The 19,421-nt window shown below is 43.1% G+C and overlaps 1 protein-coding gene and 1 long non-coding RNA gene across 3 annotated transcripts in view; one reads left to right on the top strand and one right to left on the bottom strand.

Annotated features, from left to right (window-relative positions):
* Positions 1-7,547, top strand: part of LOC143442630 (uncharacterized) — a 27,888-nt gene extending 20,341 nt beyond the window's left edge. Inside the window, exons 2-5 of one of the 2 annotated variants that reach the window (XR_013110967.1) lie at positions 273-524; positions 3,163-3,352; positions 4,171-4,325; positions 7,305-7,547. Coding sequence is in view for 1 of the 2 variants with exons in the window: in XM_076935569.1 (XP_076791684.1) it covers positions 273-338 (66 nt within the window). In the remaining variant the exon portion in view is untranslated. Of the gene's footprint in view, positions 1-272; positions 525-3,162; positions 3,353-4,170; positions 4,326-7,304 lie in introns of those variants that run through there. The other variant, XM_076935569.1, reaches the window with a different exon arrangement.
* Positions 1-19,421, bottom strand: part of LOC143442631 (uncharacterized) — a 20,097-nt gene extending 676 nt beyond the window's left edge. The window contains exons 1-2 of the long non-coding RNA XR_013110968.1: positions 19,130-19,421; positions 378-568 (exon numbers count right to left, since the gene is read on the bottom strand). This is a non-coding gene — a long non-coding RNA (uncharacterized LOC143442631). The remainder of the gene's footprint in view (positions 1-377; positions 569-19,129) is intronic.

The following is a 19,421-nucleotide window of genomic DNA, read 5'->3' as shown; positions in this document are numbered from 1 at the left end:
GTCTCTCCCCCCACCCCCCACTTTCCACCTTATTTTTGAGATAGAGCCTCCCCCTGAGCCCAGAAGCTATCCTCTGTCCAGGCCAGCACTCTAGTGACCCATCCTACCAAAGGTCATGGCTCTACCGCGATCCACAGATCACGTGACTTCCTAATCGGCTGCGTGATGTTCCCATCTCTCATCTCACAATTCATTATTCCAGTAGCTTTCTAAAATACCAGTGCCACTAACTGCTACCCAATGTCATCTGTCCCTTCTTGTTTCCTTTGCAGAGGTATCTCATCCGGGCTGAAACACTGCGCTTCCAACTGCTCTGGCAGCCTAGAAGTGACCCATGAGCTCTAAGCAGAAGAAAGGAGAGCAGCCTAGAAACCTACCAGTCAGGCTCTTTGGAGGCTTGAATAGAGTCCCAATTTCTAAAGGTTCCTTTTCCCCATACAGCCAGGCCTTTAGAGACTTGAGATCAGTGAGGACACTCTCCTGTATGACTTGGAATTCTCCCATTTCGCCAACACGGGTATAGTGTAAGTATGGAATAGATCGTTGTCACTGCAGGTTTGGGGATTCCCTAGGAAGTGAAATGGAAAATGCATTTGGGGAGACAAGGGATTCTGAATAAAACATTGAGAACGGTTTCTCATTGACTTTTCTGGCACAGGAGATGACTTACCCAGAGACTCCGAAACTGCGGAGGGTGGGCGCAGGAGAGTCTGACGCATTTTAGGAGGAACCAGATTACTGAGACTCCTCTTACCTGAAGCAGGGTGGGAACGCACAGGTTTCCACATGGGCAAGATTCAGGGGACAGCTGAGAGCCGCACATGCTCAGTGGAGGTTACTGGAAAAGCAGTAAGCTTGAATTCTCAGGCAGGGTTGAGACCAGACTCTGGGGGGTGCGGGTGGGGCTTCAGCAAGGTCAGGGACACGGAGCTGTTTGTTTAACATAGTGAAGAGCCAAGTAGGAAAAGATCTGGCCCTGAAGGTTGCTGGGGAACGTCTGTGGCACACACCCTCCCCCGCCCGGCCCCCCTTCAACGCTCCCCCTTCAACGCTCCTGCCTCGCCCCACCCCAGAGCTGGAACTTTGGGCTTCAGGGACTCATTGTGGCACAGTGTATCTCTCTGCGGGGATTGTTTGCTTAGTGACACATCTTCCTGATACCTTGTGGTCATTCAACTGGCTAGGCTGGAAGTGTGTGCCAGCTTACTGAGTCAGCTGCTGGAAGGACTGTTTTAGACACGTAATCCTTCTAGAAGGCAGTGGGCAGAGGGGTAAGGAGGCTTGTAGCAGTCAAACAAATTCCTGAGACTTTGAATAATGTCTACTTCTCTTCTGAGCCTCCTCTGTTTTCTGGACAATAATTTAGGTGCAGTAAAACCTACCACCTTCGAACTAAGGACCAACTGAGGTTTTATTTATTTATTTATTTATTTGTTTTCAAAAAAAAAAAAAAAAAAAAAAAAAAAAAAAAAAAAAACAGGGTCCCTTGTATTTGATGGTGGCCTTGCATTCTCTTTGTAGCCAAGGGTGGCCTTGAACTTCCAGCCCTCCTGCCTCTACCCACCGAGTGCTGGATTACATGCATGTGCTTCCATGACCCAGCTGAAAGGTACAAAAGATCAAACTCAGAGCTTCATGTGTGCTAAGCAAACACATTACCAACTAAACGACGCCTCCAGCCCCGAGGCTGTGTATTAAGGCAGCTGTCACACCTCAGCCACCAAAATCTCACCCCAGCACCTCTTAAATACAGATTATAGTGTGCAACCTTCAGAGTTCCAGATTCTACAGGTCCAGGTGGAACTTGAGACTTTGCATTTTGACTAAGTCCCTAGGTGGACTTGCCATTGTTCACTGTGGAGCCAGCACTTGAAATGTAGCCCTTCGAAGCATCCAGGCTCTGTCTGGGATTTACATGTGGTTTCAGTGGGCGCCTAGAGTTTTTCTATTCATGTGACAGAGTCTGTAAGCCAATACTTTGATTTCTGGTTTTTTTGTTTTGTTTTGTTTTGCAAAGATACTACTAATAGTTATTCTGTCTTTCAGATATCAGCCTACTCTGCCAGAAAATAGAAACATATATTATAGCCTTTTTGTAGAAACAGTAATGACAGACCTAACCTTTCTTAAAATTTAGTGGGAGATGGAGGGCAGGGAGAATTGCAAAGACACTCACTGGGAAGTCAAAGGACAACTGTGTAGATTCAGTTTCTTCCTTCCACCTTTATATGAGTTCCAGAATTTACCTCCAGTCCCTAGACTTTTACAGCAAGCACCTTTACCCACTGAGCCATCTCATCAGCCCATAACATTTACTGAAAATGCTCGTAAATATAATCTGGTTCGATCTCCACCAAAACCTCACTCTGCAGTTCAGAGAAATCGGTGACTTTAGTCTGATTCAAACGGCTAGAGAAAAAGACAGAACCTGGACTCGAACTTGGGTTTTCCACTCCATTCGGTTAGTCTTCCCACCAGACCCTGGTGTCTTCATTTTCTCGGTTGCTAGTATAGATTACTTGTTTTTCTGTCAACACACATCTCATGAGTCTTGAATGAAGCAATTGATTCATACCAGTTTGAAAGTTTTTCAGTTTTATGGCCAGCACTCCAGGAGCAGTGCACAGGAGCAGGTGGAAGCTTCTGGTGTTTCATTTTAGAGTATTTGCCACTGAGGCATGCATGTATGCTGAATTCCAACCAGGAAACGGTACCTTGCTCTTCAACAGGGACGATCCTGGTCCTGTGGTCCTGTAGGACTCTGTTAGAGGCATCGTGTCAGTGTCGAGGGGAAACACACACACACACATACACACACACACACACACACACACACGCAAGAAACAAGAGGTACGTGATCAATTGATGATTGTTGAAAAGCACTTGGAAATTGCATTCTATCTAGGGAAAGCAAGAAAAGCCAGCCACTCGCCAGGAATGGAAAATTTACAGGAGTGGGAGAGAGAAAAAAAAAAAGCATTGGCTTTCTTTGCAATAGGAGGGAGAGCCAAGAAGACACTCTTACTCCATGCCATTAGAGAATTGCTGTCTTGCCAGGGAGGGACACTGTAGAGCGGGCTGGCAGGAAGGGGTTAAAGAGCACAGCTGCTGGAACCCAACAAACTTGGCTTCAGATCGACCTGTCTGTCCTTTCCTTCCTAGACAACCCCATGCAAGGCACTAACCGCTCTGACAGTAGCCACTTTTCTGTGGGAATAAATAGGCTAGAAAGGTTCCTGATAGCACCACATGCCATCAACAAGCGTTTCCCTTCTCCATTCATCCCAAAGACCCCAACTGCCTTTATGGAAACTGAAGACATTGCTTCTTTTTCTCTGATGCCTGAGAACAGGTATGTGAACAGATTTGAAAACCCATGGTTTTCTAGTTAGTTTTAACTGTCAAGTTGACACAACCCAGAATTACCTGAGATGTGATTCTCTATCCAGGGATTGGCCAGATCAGACTGGCCAGGGGGACTGACTGTCTGTGGGAGATTAATTTGTTAATCATAGGAGGGCACAGACCACTGTGGGTGGTACCATCCCCTGCGTAGGTGGTTCTAGGCTGTATAAGAGAGCTAGCCAAGGATGGGTCTGGAAGTGAGCCAGCAAGGAGTATTTCTCCAAGGCTTCTTTCTTTTTTATTAGTTCTTTGAGAGTTTCATACATGCTTTGATCATATTCACTACCCACCAATACTTTCCAGATTCACCCCACTTTACTACCCAGCTAACTTTGTGTCAAACAAAACAAAACAAAACAAAAAACAAACAAAACCCCTCAAGACTAATTCGTGCTGACCAAAATATTCTTGGATGTGTGGTCCTCCAGTAGAGTACAGTTAACTTAAAGGGACTGCACTCTTAGAGAAAGTGGACCGTCCCTTCCCCAGTAGTTCACAGCAGTCAGTCACTCCACAGCTAAGGGTGCCTGGCTCTGCTCTCCATGCTGGGTTTTGGTCTGGCTGTGGCTTACACAGGTTTCATGCATCTTATCCTAACCACCATGCATTCTTAAGTGCGGCCGCCCTGCTGTGCCCAGACCACACTCTGTCCTCACAGTCATCCCTCGTGATCTCAGCTCCAAGTTCCTGCTTGAGTTCCTGCCATCGCCTCCCTCAGACACCAACTGTAACCCGTGAGCTGACACAAACCCTCTCCTCCTCTAGTTGCTTTTGGCCAGAGTTTTATCACAGCAGCAGAATGAAGATAGAACACCGATTTTCATATCCTAATCGTTATCTTCTTTTGGATGGCCTGAACGAAGAACCAGAGGGATGCTTGCTGGGAGTTCTGCTTGGAACTGGTTCCTCGAAATTTAAAAGTAAGGAAACTAAGACAGGCAACAAGGAGCAGACATCAAGGCTGAGCTGCTGAGCTGCTCACAGCCGGCTGCCGGGTTTTCATCTTGTTGGGGAACCATATACGATTGGTACATAATGACTGTCATGGTGGGCCTTAAAAACAGACTGTTAGGACTGTTCCCCCCAAAAATGAAAATATACAGCTACACAAAAGCTTATACATGGCTACTTATAGTAGCGCAAACCATAAAGAACCAAATAATGAAAACAGCTCAAACATCTTTCAACATATAAATGAATAAATACACTGTGGTATATGTATTATACAGGAGAAATATTAGTCACAAAACAGAATGGAGTGCCAGTGCATGCTACAAACATAGATGAGCTCTAAAGATATTATATTAATGGTTATATGTATAGTATATAACATATACTATAGATAAATAGATGATAGATTAATGATAGATAGATTTAATGACATAACCCTGTCACAAAAGAACTTTATGCTTCCACTTATATGAGGTGCCCTTTTGATTTCTGGCCATCAGTGTAGCCAGGCATTATCAAGGCAGAGACATCAGTATTTTCGATGTAGAAGCAACTTCCATAAGTGAAATCCATACGGCAAAGCTATAGTACACGGTCCTGAACAAAGACAGCTCCTCTCGTTGCTCCTCTCGTTGTTCCTACGTTGCTGTATTTCTGGAGAACTTCAATATTTTGGTTCATGGTTTCAGAGATTTTGGTCCATGGTTGGCTCATTGTGTTGGTTTGGGGTCTGAGGCAGAACATCATGGCTTGGAGCTCAGTAGAACAAAAGCTATTCTAACATGGTGTCTAGGAAGTAGAGTGACAGAGGACTGGACTTTGATTTCCATATCTCCTTCAAGAGCATGAGCCTAGTGATCCAGTTTCCTCTTACTAAACCCAGCCTATTATGGGTCCTACCACCTCCCAACAGTAGAATAGTAAGCTTTTGGAAGCATTTAAGTCCCGAATCATAACCATCATAAAGTGTGTGAATCAGATAATCACTGTGTGTTTCTAAGAGGCAGGAGTCACCCTCACTGAGGCTCACAAGACTGGAAAAATCTTCCCAACATTCCAACCTCATCCCTGGTGAGGAAGTGATTGTTTTCTGTGTTACTAGAGATACCCAGGTACAGGCTAAAGAACAAGATGCCAAAGCTAATTTTTTTGATAGAAAGTTTATTAAGAGAGCTCCCCTAGCAGAATCCATCTCACTAAACCCAGAGAATTCTGAAAGAACACATCTTAGGAGAGCCCTTGGAGACTACAGCTAGTTCTCTGTGTTTAGGAGCCCTGAGATAAGATGGTAGCTGATCCTTAGGATTCTCAGCCAATAACAAAGCTTTTTGATTCTGCCTCTAAGATTTATTCTCAGCCAGAGATTTAAGTGTCATATCGTTTTTTTTTTTGTTCAATGAGCCTGAGAAGCAGAGGCCAGTAGTAGGCAGTCTGGATTGTGATTGGAACATGGAAGGAAACATTGCAACGGTGAAGCACTCAGACCCATTAACATTAGGAAACTTTGTCAGCCTGGGGAAATAGCGATACAAGTCATTTCCAAGTTTGCAGAAGTAATGGGCCCCCAGCTGAGTACTGGCCTCACCCTGGGGCTGGGCATACACCCATCTCACTCCTCCCTCTGGGACTCCCTGGTTCCTATCCACTTCAGCACTTTGCTGGCAGGGTGTGGTCATGGTTGTGAGTCGATGGAGAATAAGGGGAAAGCAGTGGGAAGCATGCACAAGGCATACTGATCTTGTTCTCTGTTTTAATAAGCACAGGAATCAAAAGTACCTCTGTGTTGAGCAGGGCAGAGGGACTGGAGATGTGGTATCCCTTCCCTTAAGCTCACTTGTGCTTTGGATACAGGCCAATAATTCATGTCTATGGGTGCAGTTTGATTGATATCTTAATGTGTGCCCACAAGGCTCAGTGGGTAAAATATTTGCTAAGCAAGTGTGAGAATCTGAGTTTGGATCCCCAGAACCCATATAAAGGCAGACATAGTAGCATCTGTGATGGTTTGTATATGCTTGACCCAGGGGGTGGCACTATTAGAGGGTGTGGCCCTGTTGGAGTAAATGTGGTCTTGTTGGAGTGGGTGTGGTCTTGTTGGAGTGGGTGTGGCCCTGTTGGAGTGGGTGTGGCCCTGTTGGAGTGGGTGTGGCCCTGTTGGAGTGGTTGTGGTCTTATTGGAGTAGGTGTGTCACTGTGGGTGTGGGCTTTAAGATCTTTGTCTTAGCTGCCTGGAATTGAGTATCAAAAAGGCACTGAGATTATATCTTCCTCCTCTGATCAAAATGGCAGTCATTAAGAAAACAAATAACATCAAATGCTGTTGAGGATATGAAGAAAGAGCTCGTATATATACGCTGCTGGTGGGAATGTAAACTAGTCAGAAACCACTATGGAAGCCAAGATGGAGGTTCCTCAAACGACAAACAGTAGATCTTCCACATGTCCCCAAGGTACCACTCCAGGATATTTACCCAGAAGGCTCCAAGTCAGCACATTATGGCAATAAAACCAGCCAACAGAGGAGAGAATTAAGGAAATATGGTACAGGTACATGTACACAATGGAGTATCTGTTAGCCACGAAAAGAGAATAAAATCATGTCATGTTTTGGAAAAAATGAATGACGCTGAAGATGACCCAATTACATGAATTAAGCCAGCCCCAGAAAGATAAATACAAATACCATATGTTTCCTCTCACTTGTGATTCTTAGATTTTGTACACATGTCTGCGTGTATGGCACAAAAGTAGAAGTAAAACTCTGTGAGGAGGGCAGAGAGTTCTAAAGGGGCTATGGGGCTATGCTCAACACATAAAGTTTCAGAAAAACTTAATTTTTAAGAAGTTTAAATCCTAGTTGGAGCGGTTGGGGGTTTAACTCAATGGCATAGTGCTTGCTTAGTGTGGTGGTTTGAATATGCTTAAACCATGCAAAATGTCACTATTAGGAGGTGTGACCTTGTTGGAAGAAATGTGTCACTGTCTTGGTGGGCTTTGAGGTCTCCTAGTACTCAAGCTCCGCCCACTGCAGAAGAAAGAGCCTCCTCCTGGCTGCTGTCAATCAAGAAGTAGAACTCTGGACTCCTTCTCCAGCACCATGTCTACCTGGATGATGCCACGTTCCCTGCCATGATGATAATGGACTGAACCTCTGAAACTGTAAGCCAGTCTCAATTAAATGTTGCCCTTTATAAGAGTTGCCTTGGTCATGGTGTCTCGTCACAGCAATAAAACCCTTACTAAGACAGCTAGCTAGCACAAGATCCTGGGTTCGGTCCCCGGTTGTGGAATATTATAAAAAAAAAAAACAAACACCCAGAGCCTCTGCTAAGTAGCTGACTCAAGAGTAGCAACAACAACACAGATAGTGTTCCTTCACAGCAGACCGCATCAGATAAAAGGTGCAGCCTGCTAAAGAAGGAGCCTTGGCTGATTAAATCTAAACTCCAGGCCCTTTTCATGAAGCGGGAACTGAGTCAGTATCTCAGAACTTCATTTCTGGCCAGGCCTGTGAGTGGCAGGCAGTCCTTCTAACAGTAAAACTGAATCAGAAGAAACAATATGTCCTAGACGGTTCCCGGTGCTGTAACCTGATAATTACAAACAACAGAAATGTATTCCTCACAGTCACGAAAGCTGAGAGCCCAATGCCCTGCTGAGTCTGTATCTAGGGAAGACTTACTTTCGCTTTCAAGATGGCTGCATCTTCACTTGGTGGCCAGGGTAGGTGCTGCAGAAAGACAGAAAGGACCAAACTTCCCCTTGATCCCTTCTATGAGAGCACTAATCCTACACCAGAAGGTAAGGCCCTCATGCTTTAATCACCTCATAAGGACCCCAGCTCTCAATGCTACTGCACTGGGTAGGAAATTCCAACATGCATTTTCAGCCAACATTGGAACCATACCAGGAGCATCCTGGATTTCTCTTGCCTCTGCCTCCCATCTCTTTGTAGCAGGTCTGTGATTACAGATGCATTCCTGCATCCAGCTTTACAAAGGTCTCTACTCAGGTCCTGATGCTTCCATGGCAAGTGCCCTTTGAGCCATTTCCCATCTTCTTCTTGTTACCTTTGCTTTCTCCCTCCCTCCCCCTCTCCCTAATTAATTAATTAACTTATTTATTTAATGTATGCAGGTACACTGTAGCTGTCTTCAGACACACCAGAAGAGGGCATTGGATCCCATTACAGATGGTTGTGAGCCACCATGTGGTTGCTGGGAATTGAACTCAGGACCTCTGGAAGAGCAGCCAGTGCTCTTAACCACTGAGACATCTCTCCAGCCCCTTCCTTCTTTCTTTCTACATTGAAACTATTTTTTTTTTTTACTTTATAAATCAACAGGCTCTCTTTATAAGGGTTTCAAATACAGTAAAATCGCTAAATAAATTTTAAAAACTGACCTTGACTTTATAACACTGAATAATAATTATTCTTCCCTATTTATTATAAGTAGCATCTTTATAAGACAGAACACAGTAGTCCTTCCTTATTTGTTGTTTATTTACCCTGGATTTAGATACCTACAATAACTAAAAATATTAGATGCAAGCTGCCCAAAGCAAACAATTTACAGTTGCTGTTCTAAAGTTGCATGGTGACATTGAACAACATTGTATGTCTTGCCTCTTTCCACCCAGAACATGAAATTCCCTTTGCCCAGTGTGTCTATATAAGCTATTCTTTAGTCACTGAGGACCTGTCTTGGTGGTCACACTAAGTGTCCCACTGTCACTGTAATGTTCAAGTCATCTATTCACATAACAGTGTGCAAGAAGGATGACGACTGCCAGTTTATTTAACAGAGTGTTGATTCCGGTCTGGTAGCTCACACCTATAGCCCCAGCATTGTGGGTGGTAAAGAAGGTGGGTTGCTGTGAGTCTTGCCTGGGCTTGACTGAGATCCTGTTTCAAGAAAGAAAGAAAAAAAAAAAAAAAAAAAGCTGTAATTCTATCTCTGTTCTAGCCATTCCTTCTATAGATTTTCCTGGAAGCATTGCACACACTGTGGAGTGCTCTGTCTATTTTCAGTGAATTTCACAGTCACCACAATCATGCCCATTAAAGCAATGACAGATCCAAGAGTTATTGACGTTTATCCTTACAGGAGATAGCAGGAGACCTTCAGTCTTTTTTTAGTTAATCTCTATTGTTTGTTTTAATCACAAAGTGATGCAATCTTAAAATGTTTAACATTATTACCTTTTTACTAGCGTTTGCTATCTCCTTCCAGTCTAGTTGCTTTTGTTACTTCTGCCTCTTTTCACTGAGCTTCTAGATGTGTCTCTCTCTGTCTCTCTCTCATTGTCCTCATTCATCGAGACTTAGGCTTCAAAACTGTGCAGTCCACCTTATTATGGCTGGAGAGGACCCTCAGGATAGATACATGCTTAGCCAATCCACAGCACTGATAGTATAGAGCTTTCTAGGAGTTCATGGAAGTTGGTAGTGTGGAGTCAGAGAGACAAAAGTATAAACTGATTTTTACTGGTATTGGGAGTATCAACAAATGGCAGGGTTATCTTCTGTTTGGTGTGAAAATACCAATATCAAATTTTATCCTGCAAGGCTGGGGGGATGCCTCAGTCAGTAAGGCACTTTGCCTTCCAAGCATAAAGATCTGAGTCGAGTCCCCAGAACTTGTTTGAAAAATGATGGGCATAGTGTATGCTTCTAATCTCAGTGCTGGACAATGAGGACAGGTGGACACCAGCATCTTATGGCTACCCAGTTGTACTGGCTGGTTTCATGTGACAACTTGACACAAGCTGAAGTCATCAGAGAGAAAGGAGCCTCAGTTGAGGAAATGTCTCCATGAGATCCAGCTGTAGAACAGTTTCTCAATTAGTGGTCAGTGGGGATGGCCTCACCCATTAGAATGCCAATCTAACCTAATGGTACATCTCAGATTAATGAGAGACCCTGTCTTAAAAAAACTAGAGTACAGTGCATGCAGAATGACATCTGAAGTTGTTTTCTGGCTTCCAAAGGCACATACAAGTATATTCATAACTATATGTGCAAGAACACACACACAAGTCTTTAAAAATCAGATTGCTTGAGCTTACTCCAAAAGTTTCTGATGCAGTAAGAATAGGTTGGTGCCTGTGAACTTGCATTTCTAGGCCATCCTGATCATGTCCCTGATATTCACTTTGGGGTTTCAAGACTTTTGAGGACCACTGATCCAGGCCACAGGATAGATTAAGATACAAATCTCTACTTGTCAACTCAGTAATTGTGCTACTTTGTGGTCAACCATAGCTTCCTTCTCTGAAATATGCATAAAACTTTTAATTTTCCTTTCTTTCTTGAGACAGAGACTTGCTGTTACAGACCTGGCTGGTCTGGAACTCTCCATGTAGATCAGGCTAGCCTTGAACTTAAGAGATTTGCCTGCTTCTGTCTCCTCAGTGCTGGGACTGAAGGTGTGTGCTACCTTTGTTGTAATAAACGTTATATGAGGTGGCAAGTGAGGACAACCTAGCACTTAGTAGGTCTTCATAAAGCTTAATTTACTGCTTTGCGGCAGGGACCTTTGCTGTTCAGTTTCTAGAGTGTTCGTGTCTCAGAGAACTAAAGCAGGTAGGTGGTTTTGTCCCTAGAGTTAAGTGCATCTCCTCGTGGGGGCTTTATGAGACATCTGCCACTTGTTCAGGGATAGTAAGAAATATACTATAGCTAGTGACAATTGACCCAGGTACTTCATTAACTTCTTACCTGTATACCGTGGAAGAAAATGATGCAGTGATTAAAAACTACCCTCCTCAACTGCCAACTAAAACAGGTTTTACAAATGAAAATATACATTGAGTATCTATAGTGGATGTGTGTGTGTGTGTGTGTGTGTGTGTGTGTGTGTCTATCTGTCTGTCGTCTGTCTGTCCATTCCTGGGTCCTCTCTCCATTAGTGATAGGATATGAGTATCTATCTGTACTCACATCTTAAAGTCTATTCATGAGTTGCAAAGCAGGTATAACTCTAATTTGTGTCTCTTCTGCTCAAGTGGCACACTCTCCAGGAGAGGGGAATTGCCATCTTTCTGCTGTGAAATTGGTTTGCTGGTTTTCTGCCAAATGGAAGCCTTGCCACAGTAAATACATAGACTTTAATTATTCATTTTTGTTTGCTTGAAGAAATATTCTTACGTGACATGCATATGTTCATGCATTTCCTTGTTGCAGCAACATGAATTAAATAAGCCGCTTTCACACCTAGACCAACTCCAAGGAGTTGTTCCCGCTAACTTGTGTTCTCCATACTCTTCACAGTTTCTCCACTCAGCTGAAGAAGAGGTAGTGCCTGATAACCAGGAAGACGTCTGGAGCAAGACAGGAGGATCTTTACAGTGCTCCTTCAAGTAAATGAGAGAAACGGCACTGCCAGGCATTAATGTCCAAGTCCTTAGCGAGCTACACAGACTGACTCTGCATAGCCTAGTGAGGTTGTGAGGCTTCCTTTAGTAAATGATCACAGCATACATATCAGGGGTTGTTCTGCCATCTGGTGTTCACTAAGGGAAATGCACCCGCGCCATCACGCGTTAACTAGCCTGTATTTGTCTTATATGTTAGTGATAAGTGTGACTTTATCAGAGGCTCAGCTAAAGGCAGTCCCAGAGTCTCTGTCAAATTCCAAGGCAATGTGAGGCTATAAATCAAAATGGAGAATGTGTGCATGCTTGGCTGTGATTCCATTTCCATGAATTGGTCTCGTGTATATTTTTATACAGGCATGTGTGGTTGGGTGGGGCTCGGAGGACAACCTCAGGTGTCATTCCTCAGGCACCTTCTACCTCATTTTTTTTTTTTTTTTTTTTATAAAAAGATAGGTCTCTCACTGGCTAAGAACTTCCCTACTAGGCTACAGTAACTAACCAGGAAGCCCCAAGAATCCCGTCTCTGCCTCCCAGTGCTGGGGTCACAACCATGAACTCCAAACCTAGCTATATATATATTTTTTTTTTAAATGAATGAGGGTTACGAAGATGAATCTCAGTCCCTCATACCCATATAGCAAAAAATTTACTGACAGGGCCGACACTCCAGCCCAAGTATTGCATTGCAGACCTTGGATGACTTCCTATTCACTGGAACTCTTCCTCAAAGTATCCAGAGATTGAAACAATGCACAGCCCCTGTCTTATAAAGAGCACTTAACTTCCATGAGCATCGCTTGTAATTCCTGCATAATGAGTTTTGTAAATTCCAAGCCCATTGTGACTTAAAGCTATCAACACCGCTGCCATTTTGAAACCTCAGAACACATCACAAAGACTGCTCGAATCTGTGTTTGCCCAAACCTCAAAACTAATTGGCCTCCTATAGATTTGATTTTTCATTGTCCTTGATATAAATATTATTATTAGTTACCAGTATCGTGTGGCCAACATTTAAAATACAGATATTTCACAATTTTTCTTTTCTCCTTTTGATTATTGCTCCTGAGAGGTGTTGCGGTAAATCTCTCGCCCATTGGAAGTCCATAGAAGAAAAGACACAAGTCAATAAGTATCAAATGAATGCTGCATGCCTAGATTGGGCAGATTTACCATTAAACTACACTGTTCCCCGGCTATGAGAGCTCTTAGAGAAAGTTGTTACAAGAAACAACTTGCGGTTTCCTAGGTCTTCTTCGTCTTCTTTCTCTCCACCAACTGCCCTCTAGCTTCGACCAACTGCCAACTCCGCACCACCTTCTCTCCCCTCTCCTCGTCTTCCCCTCTTTTCCTGCCTCTGGCTCCTCCCACTCCTCTTCTACTGCCCAATCACTGGCTGTAGCCTTTATTTAACAAATTTGATTGGACAGAAGGTTTACAAGATTCACTCCTCCTTCGCAGCCCCTCCCAGGAGTGGAGTTACCATGACAACAAGAGGCTAGGGCTATTCACCACAGAGAGGGGCTGTTAGGAAGGGATACAGAGAATGAAAGGGGCCAGTACAGCCATTGCCTTGCCTGGCATCATTAGAGACACATGAATACGAGCCCGTCAGCACATTTACATGAATGGCTATATGAGCTGATATAAATGGTTACATGACCAATGGTTAATGACATCCTTTACGAATGGAAAAGTCTGAGGTCAGCAGTACCTTTACATACATGACAGCAGGTGCCATCCATATCTGGGCAGGGACCTCCCTCATGCTGAGACCCCTTCAGTCTTAAAAAGGACTCCCATTTTCCAACCATAAAGAGCTGCCTAGAATCAAAAGATGGAAAGAAACTTGACATGTCTAAGGACAAGATGAAGAGATGGGAGGAATAACCATCCCCTTAATGAGACCATACTGTGTGTACTCTTCCATGCTGACTTAAAACTCAGAAAGGACAATTCTCTCCTCCTCCCATCTCCCACCACAGGAGCGGGTGAGACTCCAGGCATGGCTGCCTGTTCTTGCCTTGCCTTCTCTTCTGTGTCCGTCTTAATTAGGGTTTTACTGCTGTGAACAGACAACATGACCAAGGCAACTCTTATAAGGAAAACATTTAATTGGGGCTGGTTCAGAGGTTCAGTCCATTATCATCAAAGTGGGAGCATGGCAGCATCCAGGCAGGTATGGTGCAGGAGGAGTTGAGAGTTCTACATCTCATTCCAAAGGCAAACAGGAGAAGATTGACTTCAAGAGAGCTAGGATGAGAGTCTTAAAAACCCACGCCCACAATGACACACTTCCTCCAACAAGACCACACCTCCTAATAGTGTCACTCCCTGGGCCAAGTATATTCAAACCATCACAGTGACTTAAAAAGAAAATCACTTATCCACAAGACCAAGAACCTGCAAAAGGGACTCTGTGCCCTCTAGTGACACTCTGGTCAGTTTAAACGTATTGTTATGGTTCAAATGCTATAAAACAAGGGTGTGAGATATTTATGCTTGTCACAAAAAGAGGAACTTTATAAAAGCATCTCAGTGTTAGCGTTTATGTGTGGAAGAGTATAGGGTAGAGAAATTTCTCCTCCTCTCACTCACCGAGTGTGTGGACTCTTCTCTCTGCCCGCCCAGCTGAAGACAAGAAATAAATATTGAGCTATTTTGACTTGCTTTAAAAAAAATCTGAGTTTGAAGAGATAAAAGAGCTTTATTGTGTGGTAATCCTTATCTTTTAACTCAGGCTTAGAACACAGAGGTAGCTAGGGCCTGGAGGGACATGACCATGGAATTAGCATTGGTCAGGTAGGGGAGGAAAAGAGAATTTCCTCTCTACCCTTTATCATTCTTAATTGGAACTTTTCTGGGTAGATCAACAAGGAAAACCAGAAGCTGATTAACATGTACATCTCATAAACACATGAAGGAAACTCAGAGAGATTAATCTATCTCCAGTAAATGAATATTAAAAGGAAAAGTTAAAACTCCAGGCTTAAGTACCATCCCTCTTCTGAGACAAAGAATGGAAAGTGTGGGAGAGAGGCGTGGGAGAGACAGGTGTGTAAGAAGGTCCCTGTGAACCAAATGTCAGGGTTGCCAGGCAAACTTAGACCATGTCTGGTTCAGTGTCCAGTGTCTCTTCTGATGTAGGCACCCCTTCCTGGTACAGAAGAGAAGACACTAGAAAACATACAGACCTTTACATTCTAAATACAAATCCCCTTACTAAAGGTGACGCTGTGTCATAGTTTCTCAAAGTAACCAGTTTACATAATCCATTCTGTTAAATTAAAAATATATATTATAATTTCCTATAGTACTATTTGAGGTCCACTGTGTCTTGAATGTCTTCTCTAGGCTCATGTGTTTGAACAGCTGGTGGCCCGCTAATGGTGCTCTTTGGGAAAGTTCCAGAATGTTTTAGAAGGTGGGGTCTTAGAGTGGAATGTTACTAGGGGCGGGGCTTGAGGATGTTTAGTCTGCTCCCACTTCCTGTTCATGGCTTCATGACTGCAGATATAATGTGACCAGCTGCCTTCTGTTCCAACATATGATTAAAAAATAGAAGAGAGTTAAGATACCCATACTCAAGGCTGGCAGGATGGCTCTGAAGATACGGGTTCTTGAGCTGCAAACCTAGTGACCTGAGTTTCATCCCTGATCTCCTGAGCTTCATCTTCTGACCTCGACATGTAAGCAGTGTAGCCACACTTACACACTCACTAATTATAATATATATTTTTAATTTAACAAGCTTCCATATTCGACTGCTGAAGCTAGTTCTCACCGTCTTTCAGTAACAGAGAATAGTTCTTTCCTTTCATCTTTTGTTCTTTTGTGCTGTCGAGTGACAAGTACCAGTTCCCTGGGCCTTGTTAGAGCAGTTTGAGTGTGTGATCTGGGTAGGCATTTGAGGTATTTTTGTAAGACATCTGAGGTGTTTATATTAATAAGACTGTTAATGGGGGCTACATTTGAACAGGCACCGACTATGAGCCAGGTGTTCCTGAGGACTCTATATGCTTTCTAGAAACCACTGGTGAAACAGAGCTTAGGAAATTAATGTTGACTTATATGGCAACACACGCCTTTAACCCCAGCACTCAGGAGGCAGAGGCAGGTGGGTCTCTGAGTTAAAGGCCATCAGAGTCTGCACTGTGAGCTCCAGGCTAGCCAGGCTTACATAGTGAGACCCTGTTTCATTTTTTTCTTTATTCTTTATTTATTCATACACATATATATATATAACAAAATATGATTATAGTCACCCTCCCTTCCCTCCCAACATCCTCCACTGTCAATGACAATTCTTTGGTTGACTGATCAGAACTAAAGTGATGTGAAAAGGCTAGAATTTTGCCAATTATCTTATCTGGGGTGGCTTTACCACCTATTCATTGCCTTCCTCTGTGCCTAACTAACATCCTGTGTCTAATAGATAAGAAAAAAAAAAAACCTTTGAAATCTATTAACTTAGCAAACCATTAGCTTCCACCAAACCCCAGACTAAGAATGTTATCAAAGACATCCGAAGGATAGAAAACAGCTTCCCCATCTTGTAAACACCTCTCTGATGTAACCACCAATGTATTTTAAATATGCCTTTGCTTCTGGCTTCTAATTCTGTAAAACTATTTTTAAAAATTATGAATCTGCTTCCATGTTGGAACATGAAGTTTGGGCAACCTACATCTATGTTCCCAGGCCATGTCATGTAAAATGGCTCCAGAATAAGCCATCTCTTATTCCTCTTAAGGTAAGATCTATTTCTGTTTGTTTGTTTGTTTGTTTGTTTTGAGTTGACACTATATTGTTCCAACGACATGTCCCACCTCACTAAGTAGAATTACTACTGTCCATATGTGCATGGGTGTGGGTCTTCCACAGGAGCATGGGAAGCCCACTAGTGGCCACACCCTCTAAGAAGAATGATTATTTCTTTCCCAGTAGTTACCATCTGCCAATGAATAACTCCTCAGAGATGGGTGGGGCCTGGAAAGCACCTCCCCTTTTATGTTCAAATTTCTGGATTGATTGGCTGCAAGTCTTGTGCCAGTAACTGAAGCTGCTGTAAGTTTGTGATTGCACTAGCCATGTTGTGTAACAAGACTTTTTCTGGGGAGAAGCAACACATGTGTTTACTTACTCGAGATAGGGATCCCATGAGAGACCAAAGTATGGATGCTGCCAAACTCTAACTTGGTGAACCAATGAGGGGTCACACACAGGAATGTAAGTGCAGGGTTATTTACAGAAACAAAAATGTCTTGAAGAAAGCTTACAACGCTGGGAAATTGGTGCATACTACACAGCCTGCAGACAACTCAAGGGATTGGCAGGTCCTTTCCAGGTGGCTCAGCTTCTCTTTGTTTGGCTGGTCTCTGCTTCCTCCGGCTGCTAGGCTTCTCTGAGAGTCATCTTTGCAGCTTGTCTTGTCTTTTTTCAGTAGTCTTTTCTGTTTACATATTATTATGGAAGAAGGAGCCAAGTGAATCTTGTCAGTTTCAGGGACTTCCTGAGCTACTTTGAGCAGTTTTCTTTCTATCTAAATGAGTTTAGAGGATGGAGTGTTTATTTACATCTTGGAGGAAACTGCTGCACAACACAACACCATGTCCAGAAAATAGCATCTTATAACATCACTTTCCATCCTCTGGGGAAGTTTCCTTCTGCCTCTTCTTCCTAAATTCCCTGAGTTTGGCATTGAGGGAGTTGATATAGATGTCCCATTTCCAGCTGAGGACTCAAGATCTTATTCTCAGCACTCTGACAAATTATAATGTCTCATTGATTTTTGTCCACTGCAAAAAGAAGCTTCTCTGATCAAGATTGAGGGCACCTCAGGTCTATGGATACAAAGATAAAATATACAGGAAAGGAAAAAGCAAGAATAACCCCTTTTGCAGATGATCTTGTGGTGGAAATTCCCTAGCTGCCACATGTTAAGACCAAGAAAATTCTCCAGTGCTGAGTACTTTAGAAAGCAGGGTAATGAAAAATCATAAGCTTACTTGGAACTTTATGAGATTTTCTTGTGTGTGTGTGTGTGTGTGTGTGTGTGTGTGTGTGTGTGTGTTTCCATTGCGAACTTTGCAGCTGACTGTGTCATGCCAGTATCAGAAGGTTGGGTGTTCCTGCTAGAGAGTGGGGTTAGAAGGTGACCTTACATAGTGATGAGCTTAGTGACACGCTGCAGTCTGCCTTTTGATTTCCTTCTCTCCCCACCTTATCCTGTTCCTCTAATGAGTCCAGTACGCTGTTGTTGATTTTCTTTCCAAAATACAAACTTGACCTTGTACCCACCACTTACTGACTTCAAGATGAGTTCAAACTCATTACCAGGAGCCTTTGGTCTAGTTCCCACGACCCTCCGGCCACATTCTCTCCTATTCATCACCTGAGCTTTTCTGCGCTGGTGACATTCAGCTGATTGCAGCTTTCGGGGTGCCCCATGCTGTTTTTTGCTCATTTGTTTTGGTATAGCAGAGGTATTTCCGTTTTTATCATTATATCCTTACATTTGTGGAAACACAAGTACTTTGCCTTTCTTTTGTTACTTTGTTTATAGCCTCGTATCTCAGACTTACTAAACTACAAATTTCTTATAGTCATGCTGTCATTATTATTATTATTATTATTATTATTATTATTATTATTTCAAGACGTCCAGTAAAATATCAATCACAAAGTACAGCTCAGTAGCGGCTTAGGTAAGTGAAATTCAGGAAGTAGTTCACAGGCGATCAGGAACTGAATTCCACAGAAAGAAGGGATAGAAAGGAGGCTTCACTTTGGCAATAGAGAGATGTATATGATGAACTCAAGGACTTGTACATGACACAGGTAAACAATGGCATGCTGGGACTATGGGTCTTGACCCGCACAGAAAATGGGTTCTTTTTTTAAAAAACAGGATTGTTATCAGAAGCTATCTTAACTGTCCTAGACTAAGACCCCAGATCTTAATGTTTTTTTTTTTTTTTTAAAGAATTCAGAGGCTAACGTACAACAAAGGTTAAGAATGGTTACTCTAGATAAATAGAAATGGTTTAACACAGATATTATATTTTTCCAGGAAAATCTGTGAATAGAGGATCCCAGTCAATACAGGAAGCTGTTTCTGTCACATGTGTGTATGTTCATATGTGTGCAGGTGCCTATGTGCACATGTGTTGGAGGCCACTAGTGTTGTTTCTTGGACTCCCCAACCTTGTTTTTGATAGAAGGCCTGTTACTGACCCAGGCTTTACTGATGGGAGGCAGAGATTTTCTTGTCTCCAAGTCGCCATTGCTATGATTAGAAGTGCCACCATCACACGGGACTTTTTACATGGGTTCTGCATATTGAACTCAGGTCCTTTTGCTTGCAAGGCTCATGTGTTACTGACTGACTTACCTTCCAAGCCCGGGACTGGACTTTCTAGATGTCTGTATTCATGCCCACTAGGTCCTAGAACGTGCTTCCTTATCCTTCTGCAGAGTGCCTGTGTAGCTACTGCTCGCTTTATTATCCTAGGAGGAAAGGTACTTGCATTTTTCCACGGAGACTTTGTTGCTGGACATTAGTGAGGTCCCAGAGCAGAAGAGACAATATAGAGAGTCGTTTTGTTTTAAACTCTTAAACTGTTGCTAACCGTGTAATGCTATGGCCAAAGTCTCTGCTTGTGAAGTAAATAAAGTTTTTAAAC

Source organism: Arvicanthis niloticus, chromosome 6 (assembly GCF_011762505.2).
Source record: "Arvicanthis niloticus isolate mArvNil1 chromosome 6, mArvNil1.pat.X, whole genome shotgun sequence".
NCBI classification, from domain to species: domain Eukaryota; kingdom Metazoa; phylum Chordata; class Mammalia; order Rodentia; family Muridae; genus Arvicanthis; species Arvicanthis niloticus.
The sequence above is the reverse complement of the archived record's forward strand: the minus strand, read 5'-3'. Positions and strand labels throughout refer to the sequence as shown.